The sequence below is a fragment of the Hevea brasiliensis genome, chromosome 14 (genome assembly GCF_030052815.1).
Source record: "Hevea brasiliensis isolate MT/VB/25A 57/8 chromosome 14, ASM3005281v1, whole genome shotgun sequence".
Taxonomy (NCBI): Eukaryota; Viridiplantae; Streptophyta; class Magnoliopsida; order Malpighiales; family Euphorbiaceae; genus Hevea; species Hevea brasiliensis.
In genome coordinates, this window is record NC_079506.1 from 8886430 (window position 1) to 8901662 (window position 15233).

A 15233-nucleotide genomic window follows, 5' to 3' on the forward strand; every position below is an offset into this window, starting at 1 on the left:
ATTTGCAAAAATTAGCTATAATTTCACACTTGAGCATATATAAGTTTTTTGAATAATTATCTATTTTTTTTTTTAAATTATCAATTTTAAAATTATAATTATATACTAATAAAATTTAATTATAATTAAAATAACAATGCAATTGTATTTATAATTCAACAACAATAGAATTTTCAATTTGAATAATTTTCTAATATCAATGTATCCTATAAGAATTATTCTTTACTAATAAACTCCCCATTACTTAATAACCTCTATAACTTTCAATTAAACACTATCTTTCAATAAAAAAAAACCACCAAAATATGTAGTAAATAATTAATCAAGCATCATAATTGAATAAAATTAATTTTATAAAAAAATTAATTTAATTAATTATGAACTTGTACCCAAAAGTTACAATTTTTGGTGTAAAAATAATTTATTTGTAATTTTTCTTTTTAATTTAAAATATACTCATTAACTAATAAATCTTAAAACTAATGAAAAAGAAAAAATTTCCTAATTTTACTAATTAGAAAAAAAATCCGTGAAATGTTACCTCAATTAAAAAGAAAAACATAGCTTACGATATTTTAAACTCAATTTTATAAACAATTTATGTGTTCTTAGAGATACAATTTGCATTAATTGATGAAAACTTTGCTTCTTATACACATCAAAATAAAAGGACTGTAAAATTAAAATAAAATAAACACTAATTTTATAACCTTTATAAAATTCTATGTCTTCAATCTCCTTCCCGCGCACAAGAAGCTTCAAATAAATGTGTAAGCAGAAATGCAATCTAGCCATATTTTGAACCCACCAAATCTAAATCTAAATCAATTTGTCTTAGCAATCCTTTCCAAATGCAATCATCTCATTCATCTCAAACAACTTCAATCTTTTCTCACAGTTCTTGGCCACTCACAAACCCAATTCTATGTCTTCAAACTCCTCCGCTTTTCTATTCTCAAACTCTCTAACCTTTGCTATGCTCGCTACGTTTTTGATCATGTCTGCTTTCCCAATATCTATCTCTGCACTGCCATGGTCACTGCCTATGCCTCCAAGCTTGATCACCTTTCCGCCTTCGAAATTTATCGCAACATGGTTCGTCGAAGACACCCTAAACCCAACCATTTTATCTTCCCCCACGTCTTGAAATCCTGTCAAACGATGAAATTGGTGCATGCCCAGATAGCTAAATCGGGTTTTGGACAATACCCAGTTGTGCAAACTGCTCTTGTTGATTCGTATTCCAGGTCTTCATCTGACATTGGATTTGCAAGGCAGCTGTTCGATGAAATGTCTGAAAAGAATGTTGTGTCTTGGACTGCTATGATTTCTGGGTATACTAGAGTTGGCCAGATTGGAAATGCTATTTCTCTTTTTGACCAAATGCCTGAAAGAGATGTTCCATCTTGGAATGCTGTTATTGCCGGATGTACCCAAAACGGGTTGTTTTCGGAGGCTATTTCCCTCTTTAGAAAGATGATGCTTCTTGCTCAAGCGACACAACATCGACACATCAGGCCTAATCAAGTTACAGTTGTTTGTGTTCTCTCTGCTTGTGCAAACACTGGCATGCTTCAGCTTGGGAAATGCATTCATGGATACGTGTATAGAAACAGCCTTGCTTCTGACTCGTTTATGTCCAATGCTCTGGTGGATATGTATGGGAAGTGTGGAAGCTTAAGAGAGGCCAGAAGGGTTTTTGACATGACTTTGAAGAAAAGCTTGACCTCTTGGAATTCCATGATAAACTGTTTTGCTCTCCATGGACATGGCAGGAGTGCGATATGCATATTTGAGGAGATGATGCAACATGGAGAGGATGTTAGACCAGATGAGGTTACCTTTGTTGGTTTGCTAAATGCTTGTACCCATGGAGGGCTGGTTGAAAAAGGACGTTATTATTTCCTTATGATGACTCAGAATTATGGGATTGAACCTCAGATCGAACATTATGGGTGCTTGATAGATATTCTTGGTCGGGCAGGAAAGTTTGAAGAAGCGTTGGAAGTTGTGAGGGGAATGAAGATCGAACCCGATGAAGTTGTTTGGGGTTCTCTGCTTAATGGATGTAAAGTACATGGTCATACAGATTTGGCCGAATTTGCTGTTAAAAAGCTTATTGAAATTGACCCAAAAAATGGAGGCTATGGTATAATGTTAGCAAATTTATATGGCGAGCTCGGGAAGTGGGATGAGTCTCGCAAGGTAAGAAAAATGTTAAAGGAACATAGTGCTTACAAGACACCAGGTTGCAGTTGGATTGAGGTTGACAATGAAGTTAATCAGTTCTACTCTGCTGACAAAACACATCCTAGATCAGAGGAGATATACAAGTTATTGGGAGCTTTGTGGGGTTTGAGCTTGAGGTTCTGGTATTCTCCATTTATTGACTGCAATACATAAATATAGATGAGTTTTCAAATATTTATTCTTAATCAGAAACTCAAATTGCCTGTGCTGTCACTACTCTTCGAAGAAGAAAACACACATGAAGAATGTGGCGCATCATTTTGTTGTTGCAGTTGTGTTTCAGAGCTATGTTTGTTACTTCCAAATACAGAACTCCACTGTGTGTTTGGACTGCCTTCAACACTCAATTTCTGCTTATCATAGAAGGCAAGTTTATCTTTTACATTCCGGGTAAATTGTGAATAACAAAAGAGTGGCCAGAGGCATAGTTACTTTTGGTGGATAAGGATACCCAGATGACACTGACAGTCTGACACTTTAAATTAAATTTTGATAAATAGGTGAACCTTCACCTAAACATGTAAATGAATCAGATGTTAATATCCATGTCCAGCTACCGTGGTCATAGACGAGGTTGGCAGACCACTTTTGTGATTTGAGCATGGTGCTCATTTTCTATGAGAATATTAAAGCTGGTTCCATTTTTTTATTAGGTCTGAAAAGGATAATATTCGGTACCTCAGGTTGGCAGCTTATGAAAGGCATCAAGTCTCAATCATGAAAGCTTACTTGTTATCAGTGTTTTTCACCTAAAATGTCTAAGTTCTTAATTGAATTAATTTACTATTTATTTTATCATTTCATTTGTTTTCTGTAGTATATTTATTGTCATATCATCATTGATTTCAAAGTAAATATTTTATTTGATTCATGCGATGCTTCTGAGGATGACTGGAAAATTTATTACATAGTGATTGGCTTAGTTGTTTAATGCCTTGAGCCTGGAAATCGTGTGTGAAAGTCTCCAGATAGGCAACTCCCTATTCTCCTTTCAGTTTGGGTTGATTGGCATTTAGAAAGGTAAAGGGCTGGTGTAGCCCTGACCCAGTGGGCCTTCATTGATCAAGACAGATTAACTCTTACATGGTGATGTGCTGACTGCTGAGGAGAGGGATACAGAAGGAATGATCACCATTAACTAAACCTTGATTAATACAATCACAATTTTTAGATACGGAATAGAGCCTGTTTGGATTTAGAATTTGTCATGTTTTTAAGAAAAACATCTGCTGTGAAAATCACAAGTACTTCTGTTCTATTATCATAGTCCCTTCAATCTATTCAAGTACCTTGTTACAAATACTTTCATGTTAATTCTCAGCTAACTGATAAGATTCGCTAATAATGGATCAATAATTTTGTAGAAAATTTTAAAAGCTCGAATCTAATCAAATTGAATTAATCAAACAATCAAATTCTAATAGTTCAATTTGATTTTTCAATTTTAACTAACTAATGCACTCAGCCCTCAGTAATATTAATACACCTTTATCCCATTAATTTTGGCAGAAAAAAAGTCTCCAGCTGTTACCGCATATGGCCCTGCGAACTCTATTTTCTCCCCCTTTAGCTTTTGTCAGTGAAGCATGAGTGCAAATATTTAAGCTACACAATTTTGCATTTAAGAAATGATCGCTTGTACCTTCGAAAAGGAAAGGAAGAAAAAATGATTACTTGACAAGAATCTGGTCTTAGATTATGAAAGTTTTGCAGACATTACAATATGATGTGGCCCAATCGTAAGTGCACGGGTCGTACAAGTAATATAGAAAAGATATCGTTCCCAGAAGGAGTTGTGTTAATGATTGAATTTTTGATATAAAAAGTTAACTAAATTGAACTATTTTTGAAATCAACGTAATAAATTGATGAGTATTGGAGTATGAAATCTATATGTGCAAAATTAATAATCTATCTAACAATGTATTAATTAAACTAAAATTGCATCAATTTGAAATAAGCAAGTTGAAATATGACAAGATTTAAAATGGCAAGCAATTAAATTTGATTAGAAATTAACAATGATAAAAAGGCGATTCCAGAGTTCGGGATTTCATATTCAAGCTATTTTGGGATTTTAAATTGGTTATCCAATCTTAAGGAACTTACGAGTTTTAAGGAGATTAATTCTTAAATCCTTTGAATACCCTTTCGAGTGAGACAAAGAGTGCCTTAATCAATTTAATCTTACTTTCGTGGAGTTAGAGTTAATTAAGACCCATTAGGTTCTTTAATTAATCTGTGAATCCTCTTAATCTTTAGTCTATTTCTAGATCTAAGTTAATTAAGTCCAATTTCTTGATTATCTATCACAAGGTCTTCTCCTTTCGGTGCCTCAACCATGGATTAAGAACATTACTTAATGGGATCCTACACTAAGAATGTCATTAAGCACACAAGAAATGAATAAAACTCATTAAGACCACAAAATAATGATTACCCAATCAAAATCCACAAAATATCTCAAATATTACAACCCTTACTCCAGAATCAAATAAAACTACTCACTACCCATAATGTTTACAAGATATCCTTAGTTTAAATGGAAATAAAACTTTAATCTAAGCTAGGAAACAAGAAACTAAACACTAGAAATGTAGGAAAAATGTAAGAAAAGAAAGAAATCTCCAAATCTGATTGGAAATGGTGTGGAAGGTGAATGTGACTCTTCAGCTGCTGCCTTTCCTCTTCTTCCTTTCCTTTTCTGCTCTCCTCTCCCTTCTAAAATGGGAAATAAGGCTATTTATAGAAATTTTCTGACATGAAGCCCTAAAATGGTGTGTTTTAGGAGAAATTTTCTGAGGGAATCTTCTGCCAGCTCATTAATGAAACCTTTGTGGGACTGCATAAGTGGACTGCATAAGTTATGCAGTCCCTTATGCAGTTTTCGGCTGGTTCTGGTTCTGGTTCACAAATTCCTTACTCCCATCTCGACTAATGTAGCAAGTACTATCAAGAGATCAAAGGTCTTTTTAGGGGGTGTAATGGGGCCATGGGGTTCAAAATGAGGCTAAGAAGAAGAATGGGTAAAAAGGATTCAAAGCATGAGAATATTTCCAATCTTAACAATATAAGGTACACTTCTTATTTTATTATATTTTTTTTCTTTTTCTCCTTATTTATTTATTTATTTATTTATATGGGGGAGAGAAATACACAATGAGAATTGTCAAGTGCTAGCATATTTTACAAAACACATTAAAATGGAGAGACATTTTGATACTTTAACTTGTATCTTGCATTTTTTTTTATGATTGTCCCTAAAATTGCCACCCCCAAACTCATTTCTTTTAATACTTTGGGTGGATTTCTTTCATTTTGGATGACAATGGTGAAAAGCACATATACTAGCACTTTTTTTACAAGATGACAAGCATTTCTTCTCCCTTTTATTATATTTTTTTCTTTTCTTTTATATATATATATATATATATATATATATATATATATATATGTACCTAATGTTGTAAATAATTATTCTCATGAAAAGGGTTGGAGTGTTTGGTTCATTGGCTAGGTAACAATAAGGATTTCAAGAAAATTAGGGATAAAAAGGCTCAAAGGGGTTTGCAAGGGTCAATTTTAATTAGGAAAAGGGCCAAAGGTTTAAAATGAGAAGGTTTAAATCAAAGAATGTCTAATCATCTCTCTTTTCAAGTACAAGCTGGTATTTCGCCTTGAAAAGTTTAGAAAATTTGTTATAGGATTGGTGAGACATCATTTGACTACTTTTTATCCAATAACTCCCTCTAAACACTTCCATCTCCAAATGACTAGTTGGGTGGCTTTTTGGCTAAGAAGATATAGGCAAGGGATAGACACTTCAAAACCTTGCACCTCTTAGGAAACTTTCAATCCACAAACCTAACTAAAGGTAAGTCAAATCACTCTCATAGGTAACTTTTCAATGCTCAAGGGATTTGGCAAAAGATTTTAATGTATGATGCATGATTCCTAAAAATAAGTAATGCATTAACTAAATGAAGGAAGTCTAATTGTGTGCAATGTGTACAATTCTAAGTGGTGTATAATGTGTGTGTAAATGTGTAATGTATATGTATGTATGGATGTATATGTAAAATATTTACAATATATGTAAATGGAATGGGATGGGATGCTCTATACTCAAAATGTGAAAAATGAAGCAAAATCAAAATGTGCACCCCTAAACTCAAAATTAGACATTGTCCTCAATGTCTCAAGCAATGCAATATCAAAACTCAAAGCAAAGGGAATAACCAGGATTAGTGAAAATTAAGAGCAAAAAGAAAGATTTACCTTGTATAGAGCATATGAGAATTCAAGATATAATGGGGATGCATAAAAAGCTGCACAGGTTATGCAGAGCAAAGTGCTGTCCAGAACAGGTGCATAAGCTGTGCGGTTCTGCATGAGTGGCAATAAGGACTGCACAGGCTATGCAGGACATTTGCATAAGGGAATTACAGCCTGTGCAGTTCTGCATAAGTGGTATAAAAGGGCTGCACAGGCTATGCAAAATATTTGCATAAGGGAATTCACAGCCTGTGCAGTATATTTAAAAGCTGCTGCATGATGCTGAGCAATGATAAATGTGCAACCACCAGTAAAAGCATGCAAATATAGACAGAGTATGGACAAATATGCACAAAAATGGAAATCAAAGAAAACTAATGTAATAGCTATCCAATAAAACTTCAAGAAAAACAGAATTCAAAACAAACTAAAATTGTTTGAACATATTTACAAAGAAAAAGTCCTACAAGTTTGAACAAAAGTAAAACAGAAACTAATCTAGTTCTATTGTTTTGCCCTTGTCCATAGATGTGGCTAAGGGGCTGGTGGCTGCTGCTTGCTGTCGAAATGATGGTGCTGGAGGAGGTGATGGAGGTGGAGGAGGCATCCCCAGAAAGATTATGAGCTGCTTCGGTATCTTCTTCAATTCTTTCTGCTTATCTCTGGTTTCCATGACAAGGTCAAATAGGTGATCATGATGATCCTTGAGGGTATCAAGACCAGTGTCAAGCTTCCTATCCAGAAAGTATATATCATCACTAAGCCTTTCAAGGTAGGTGAATAAGGCTTTAGTGTTGAATGCAGGAGGGGCTGTGGATGAAGAGGGTTCAGCTGCAGAGGGTGTGGGCTGTGCAGAAGCTGCTGGGGTGTCCTGTGCAGACTGAGGGGGTGGGGTAGGTTCAGTAGAGTGCTGTGGGACTGGTGGGACAGGTTGGGCTTCTGGTTGTGCAATGTCAGAATGTGGCAGGTTGAATCCTGTTTTGGATAGGTGTGTAGCATCAAAACATAAGGTGTCTACAAGTGCTGGTATTGGGTGCTCTTCAGGATTAAAACCAAAATACTTGGCTATTACAGTTATGAGCCCACCCAAGACAATGTCACCTATGGATTTGGTGGCAATATGCAACATATGCTCACAAAAGAAATAACCAGGAGAAACCTTGACCTTGTGAAAAGCACACCATAACATGAATAATTCAGATTTCCCCACAACAACAGAACTAGTCCCTCTGCCCAAGATAGTGCTAGCAATCAGCCTACGAATAAACCCAAGTGCAGGGTCTAGTATTTGAGAGGTTTTTGATCTGCCAGCAGAAAAAGTCTGAGGTTGGTTTGTGATAATTCTCAAAAATTGAGCAGCATTCCAAATACCCTTGTTTGCTACCTCTACTCCTGTATATGGCACTCTAAATAGCCCATCAATTGCAAAACCAAAAATGCTATGAAATTAGTCCAATGATAACTCTCTATTTTGCCCCAAACATCTAAATTTCATAGTTGGCTTAAAATCTACATCATGCAATTTCAGGGTGGCAGAGAATGAGGAAATAAATTCCAAAACTAAAGCTGGATAAACAATTTCTTGCTTGTACACAAATTCCATCCAACCCATACCATCAAGATAGGCAACCACATTGTCAAATAAACCAAGTGATTGGAGGGAATCTACAGAAATATACCTAGTGGGTTGCACCCTCCTTTCTTTAAGTCGCTTAAGGGCTGCCTTTTGAACTGCATCAGGAAGAGGCCAAGGTAGTTTTGATACCAGTGAGGCTGCTGACGTTTGCTTTTTGCTGGAAGAGGGTGATTTGGCTTGTGTGGAGGCTGAAGTTTTGGGGTTTTTGGGTGGTGGTTCTGAAAATAGGGTGGGTGGTTCTTTACGCTTTGAGAGAGGTGGTGCAGAAGCAATGGGTCTCGTAGATTTCGACCTAATTTTCCGCTTGTAGGTGGCTTTGGGAGGTGGTGGAGGTGTTTCTTGTGGAGGGGAATCGGGGTTGGGAGGTCACATTGACAGGGGCGAAACTTCGAGAGGGGAGGTTGGAGGGGAATGGGGAGGTGACTCCATAGGTCATCGATGGTGAGAAAAGAGGAGGTTGAGGGATAAAATGAAAGAATGCAGGGAGAAATTAGGGCAAATGCGGTGAAAATAAAAGTGGAGAAGAATAGGAGAGGAAATGTAATGCCGGAATAAAGGTCGTGGGGGGGCAAGGAGTGAGCAGGGATATCGGGAGGTGGAGGTGGGAAAAAAAAATTGCCGAAAAGAAGTTTTAAACTGGACTTATATAAAACTGCATAAGGGGAAAGTGAATGTGCATAGCTTATGCACATTGCTTATGCACCTCTCGGCAAGTTTTGGAGTTCAGAATGTGAGGTCATGCAGAAGTGCATAGGCTATGCACCTTGCTTATGCACCTCTCGGCAGATTTTTAAATTCAGAGAATGTGGTCATGCAGTTGTGCATAAGTCATGCACTCTGCTTATGCAGGTCTCGGCAAGTTTTGAATTTTTAAGGGTTCGGTCATGCAGAAGTGCATAAGTTATGCACTCTACTTATGCACCTCTCGGCAAGTTTTGGAATTCAAAGTTTTTGGTCATGCGGAAGTGCATAGGCTATGCGCTCTCCTTATGCAGATTTCGGCAGAGAGAGAAAATGCAAGATTGGAAGTCATGCAGAAGTGCATAAGTTATGCACCCTGCTTATGCACCTCTCGGCAGGTTTTGATTTTTGGAGAGTTCAGTCATGCGATAGTGCATAAGTCATGCACTCCCCTTATGCAGATTTCGGTGGAGAGAGAAAATGCAGGATTTAAAGTCATGCAAATGTGCGTAAGTCATGCACACACTTATGCAAGTCTCGGTATGTATGAAATTTGACAAAAATGTGGCTATGCAGAGTTGCATAAGCTATGCACTACCTTATGCAGTTTGCAACAGAGGTGAAAAATGGCAAGAATTTTGGTTATGCAGGATTGCATAAGCTATGCAGTTACTTATGCACAATTCAACAAGATTGAGAGAACAATTGAAAATGATTTGCAAGTATGAAAAATACCCTAGAATGAAAAAATATAATTCTATGAAATATAAATCATGAGAAATTGTCATAAAAAACACATCAATATATACAAAATCCATCAAAATTGCATCACACAAGCTTGTAGAAGTGAATCCTGCATAAAAGCCTTTGTGAACCATGCCATTTTGACTCAAATTCTGCAAATCAACATTTAACACATAAAACTCAATAAAATCTGCATAAAGTTGCATTTTTCCACAAATGAGAAATGAACTCTCCAAGTTATGCCAAGAAAATGCAATATGTCCACCTTGAATCTCACAACCCAAATAGGGTCAAAACTACAAAGATGACCCACTTACCACCATATTAACATTAAAAGCACAAATACTTAAAAGTTACACACCCAACCTCACCAAGAACATAAGTCATCTGCTGCAGACTCTTCCTTGCTGCAGAATGTCATTTTTTTCTCTGCATAAACCAGATAGCAACCTGCACAGGTTATGCAGCAAAAATCAATCAATTTGTAGAAGATTTAAAGAACATAATTTCAGGTTAAGGGTTACTCCCCAGCAGTTCACCAACCTTCCTCCATTGAAATACATCTACAAGGGACAAGATTCAACAATGTCAAAAATGGAATTTGGGGAGATTTAAGATAAAAACAAAAACAATGAAAATAAAAGTAAATCAACAAAAAGGAAAATAAAAGAACTTGGGATGCCTCCCAAGAGGGCTAATTTATAGTCCTTAGCTGGACTTTTCATGCATTTCACTGAAAAGAGGCGAGAGATTGGAGAACTTGTAATAGCTTGCTCCTTTTATTGGGTCTCCAGTTATGTAATGTTTCAATCTATGCCCATTGACCTTAAAATTCCCAGATTTTTCACTCCAAATTTCAATTGCTCCATAAGGGAAAACCTTAAAAACTCTATATGGACCAGTCCACCTTGATTTAAGTTTTCCAGGGAACAATTTCAATCTTAAGTTGAACAATAAAACTAAATCACCTTCTTTGAATTCCTTTTTCCTAAGATGCTTATCATGCCAAACTTTAGTTCTTTCTTTGTAAATACGGGCATTTTCATAAGCATCCATCCTTAATTCTTCAAGCTCATTAAGTTGCAATAACCTTTTCTCACCAGCTTGCTTAAGATCAAAATTCAAGGTCTGAATGGCCCAATATGCTCTATGTTCTAGCTCCACAGGTAAATGACAAGACTTACCATACACCAACCTAAAGGGAGTAGTTCCTATAGGAGTTTTGTAAGCAGTCCTATATGCCCATAAAGTATCATCTAGTTTGATAGACCAATCCTTCCGAGAATTGCTCACTGTTTTCTCTAAGATATGCTTGAGTTCTCTGTTAGAAATTTCAACTTGTCCTGAAGTTTGAGGATGGTATGGGATAGCTATCTTGTGCACTACACCATACTTCCTCATTAAGCTCTCAAATTGTTTATTACAAAAATGGGAACCCCCATCACTAATCACAGCCCTAGGAGCTCCGAATCTACTCAAAACAAATTTCTTCAAAAATTTCACTACCACTTTAGCATCATTAGTTGGAGTTGCAATAGCTTTCACCCACTTTGACACATAGTCAACCCCAACTAGAATGTATTTATTACCATATGAAGGAGGAAATGGCCCCATAAAATCTATTCCCCAAACATCAAATAATTCTACTTCAAGAATACCATTTAGGGGCATTTGATCTCTTTTTGACAAGTTTCCACTCCTTTGACATTTATCACATTCCAACACAAATTTCCTCACATCCTTAAAAAGATTTGGCCAAAAGAAACCAGCTTGCAAAATTTTACTAGCTGTTTTAGAGATTCCAAAATGTCCTCCATAATCAGAAGCATGGCAATGATGCATAATACTCTGTGTCTCCTCATCAGGAATACATCTCCTTATTAAACCATCACAGCATCTCCTAAAGAGTAAAGGATCATCCCATCTAGTAAAGGATCATCCCATCTATAAAATTTTACCTCATGCAAAAACTTTTTCTTTTGTTGCCATGTCATTCCTAGAGGTAGAACTCCACAAGATAGATAATTCACAAAGTCTGCATACCAAGGTAATTTAGCAACAAGAGAGAAAAGTTGTTCATCCAAGAAAAACTCATCAATAGGGATTTCATCCATTTCTTCATCATCAAATTTCAGCCTACTCAGATTATCAGCTACTACATTTTCAGCTCCCTTCTTATCTCTAATCTCCAAATCAAACTCTTGTAGCATCAGAATCCACCTAATAAGCCTAGGTTTAGCCTCCTTTTTACGGAGTAAATACCTGATGGCTGCATGATCTGAATATATAACCACCTTTGAGTCAATAATGTAAGGTCTAAACTTTTCCAATGCAAAGACAATTGCTAAAAATTCCTTTTCAGTTATTGCATAATTTGTTTGAGCCTCATCCAGTGTTCTACTGGCATAATAAATAGCATAAGCCTCTTTGTCCTTTCTTTGACCAAGAACAGCTCCAATTGCATAGTTGCTAGCATCACACATAATTTCAAAAGGTAGGCTCTAATCAGGTGGTTGCATGATTGGTGCAGTGATAAGAGCTTGCTTCAACCTGCAAAAGGCATCCAAACACTCTTGGTCAAATACAAATGGTGTGTCATGACTTAACAAATTAAACAAAGGTTTGGCTATTTTAGAAAAATCCTTGATAAAGCGTCTGTAGAACCCGGCACGTCCTAGAAAACTTTGAATTTCCTTGACATTGGTAGGAGGACCCATCTTCTCTATCACTTCAACTTTGGCTTTATCAACCTCTATTCCTCTGTTAGACACCAAATGTCCAAGCACTATTCCTTCCTGAACCATGAAATGACACTTTTCCCAGTTTAACACAAGGTCGATTCGCACATCGCTGCAAAACTTTAGAAAGGTTAGCCAAGCATATGTCAAATGAAGATCCATAAACAGAAAAGTCATCCATAAAAACCTCCATTATATCTTCAATGAAATCTGAGAAGATTGCCATCATGCACCTTTGGAAAGTAGCTGGTGCATTACACAACCCAAATGGCATCCGCCTATAAGCAAAGGTTCCATATGGACAAGTAAAAGTGGTTTTCTCTTGATCATTTGGATGGATAGGGATTTGAAAAAAACCTGAGTATCCATCTAGATAGAAAAAATAAGAATGCCTAGCCAATCTTTCTAACATTTGATCAATGAAGGGAAGTGGAAAATGATCTTTTCTAGTGGCAACATTTAGTTTTCTGTAATCTATGCACATTCGCCAACTACTCACTGTTCTTGTAGGAATTAATTCATTATTTTCATTTTTGACCACTGTCATTTCACCCTTTTTTGGGACAACATGTACTGGGCTCACCCAAGTACTGTCTGAGATAGGGTATATGATCCCTGCATCAAGCAACTTCAAAATTTCTTTTTTAACAACTTCTTTCATATTTGGGTTCAACCTCCTCTGATGTTCAATAGATGGCTTACAATTTTCTTCCAAAATAATTCTATGCATGCAAAAGTGTGGGCTTATTCCCTTAATGTCATCTATGGTATATCCTAAAACTTTCCTAAATTGCCTCAACACTCTTAACAACTTATCAGCCTCTAAGGTACTCAAGTTTGCATTTACAATTACTGGATAAGTGTTATTAGTGCCAAGAAATTCATACCTGAGCTAAGAAGGAAGTTGCTTAAGTTCTACCTTAGGTGCATCTTCTTCCTTGAATGATGGTTGCTTAGATTCGACTTTTTCCTTTTGTGTAAGTTGAAAAACTGGAGCAGAAATGAATGGTGGACTACGCTCTAAATGTTGAGCATATGCAGTCACATGAGAGTTGTCATAGTCTATGCTTCCTCCATGAACCAAACAATTTTCAAGTGGATCTTCCGGATATCTCTTTCTGAAGTGTTCTTCAACGAGCTCATCAATGATATCAACTCTCAAGCAAGTATCAGCTTCAGAATGATGCTTCTTCATAGTGTTATTAATATTGAAAACCAATTGATCTTCACCAACTCTAAGAGTCAAATTTTCTCCCTTAACATCAATCAATGCTCCTGCTGTAGCTAGAAAGGGTCTTCCCAAGATAATTGGAATATTAGAATCCTCTTCCATGTCCAAGATGACAAAGTCAATAGGTATATAGAACTTCCCAACCTTCAGAGGCACGTTCTCCAAAATCCCTTCAGGATACTTAATTGATCTGTCAGCTAACTGAAGAGAAATGTGGGTTGGCTTAAGATCTCCCATATTGAGCTTCTCATAAATGGAAAGGGGCATAAGGCTAACACTAGCCCCTAAATCACATAAAGCTTTTGTAGAACATGATTCCCCAATGTGGCATGGAATTGAAAAACTCCCTGGATCCTTGAGCTTTGGAGGAAGTTTCCTTTGGAGGATAGCACTACATTCTTCTGTCAAAGCTACAGTTTCATGGTCTTCAAGTTTCCTCTTGTTTGAGAGAATTTCTTTTAAGAATTTTGCATAAGAGGGTATTTGTGAAAGAGCATCAATAAAAGGCACATTTATGTAAAGCTTCTTCAAAACCTCTAAGAACTTCCCAAATTGCTTATCAAGCTTGGCTTTTTGAAATCTTTGTGGAAAGGGAAGTTGTAGCTTGTAAGGCTCTGGAGGTATATATTTCTCTTCTTTCTCTTCAACCTCCTCTTTACATTTTTCTGCACTCTCTTATTTTTCACCCTCATCAGTTTCTTTCTCATTTTCTCTCTTCTCACTATTTTCACTTTTCTCATTTTTTTCACTCTTCTCATTATTTACAACTTTCCCACTTCTTAAAGTAATAGCTTGACACTGCTCTCTTGGGTTTTCTGGTTGACTTGGAAGTTTTCCAAAAGACATAGTACCTGAGGAAGATGTTTGTTGTGCAATTTGATTTTCCAGCATTCTGTTGTGTGTTTGCATCTGTTCTAGCCTTGCTTTCATATCTCTCATCTCCTCATCATGCTTAGTTTGGTTAGCAAGAATCTGTTGTAATAAGGCTTCTGTGGTGGGATTTTGTTCTTGCTGTTTTGGTGGAGGATTCATATTTTTCTGCTGAAAATTAGGCAATGGTTGCCTATTTTGCTAATATGGAATTCCTTGTTGCTGTTGTGGTTGAAAATTCTGATTTGGAACTTGACTTTGCTGATTTCCCCATGAAAAGTTGGGATGATTCCTCCAAGTTGGATTATAAGTTTGAGAGTAAGGATTCTCCATTTGTTTGTTTTCATAATTACCAACATATGCAGCCTTCTCTCCATAGTCTACTCCACAGTTGGTAGTTCCTTCTGCATAAGCCACTTATTGTGAACTTCCAGATGATGATGATGAACTAACCAACATACTCAAATCTTCCATCTTCTTAGCCAAGACATTTGTAAGTGCATCAAACTTTGCATTAATCATGTTGAACGGATCAAGGTCATACATTCCAGCAGCTTGCCTATTCTGAGATGGAGCTGGTCCTCTTGGACTACTCCAAAGATGAGTATTCTTTGCAATTTTCTCCAGTAGCTCATAAGCTTCATCTTCATGCTTCATAATAAATTCTCCTCCTGTTTGAGCATCAATAATCCCTCTAATTGCAGGAGTGACATTTGTGTAAAAATTCTGATTTATCATCCATTTTGGAATGGCATGATGTGGGCATTGTCTCTCTAATTCTTTCCATCTTCTTTCCATCTCATCCATG

At 36.5% G+C, this 15233-nt stretch overlaps 1 protein-coding gene across 1 annotated transcript; it reads left to right on the forward strand.

Moving 5' to 3' along the window:
• The first annotated feature begins 724 nt into the window (after window positions 1-724).
• Window positions 725-3136, forward strand: LOC110643464 (pentatricopeptide repeat-containing protein At1g33350-like). The gene has a single exon (XM_021795838.2). The coding sequence runs from the start codon at window positions 781-783 to the stop codon at window positions 2401-2403; it is 1623 nt and encodes a 540-aa protein (XP_021651530.2). The 5' UTR covers window positions 725-780; the 3' UTR covers window positions 2404-3136.
• Window positions 3137-15233: the final 12097 nt, after the last annotated feature.

Bases quoted from the DNA above. Each gene is read 5' to 3' on its own strand.
- LOC110643464 (XM_021795838.2), top strand. From the start codon at position 781: ATGCAATCTAGCCATATTTTGAACCCACCAAATCTAAATCTAAATCAA.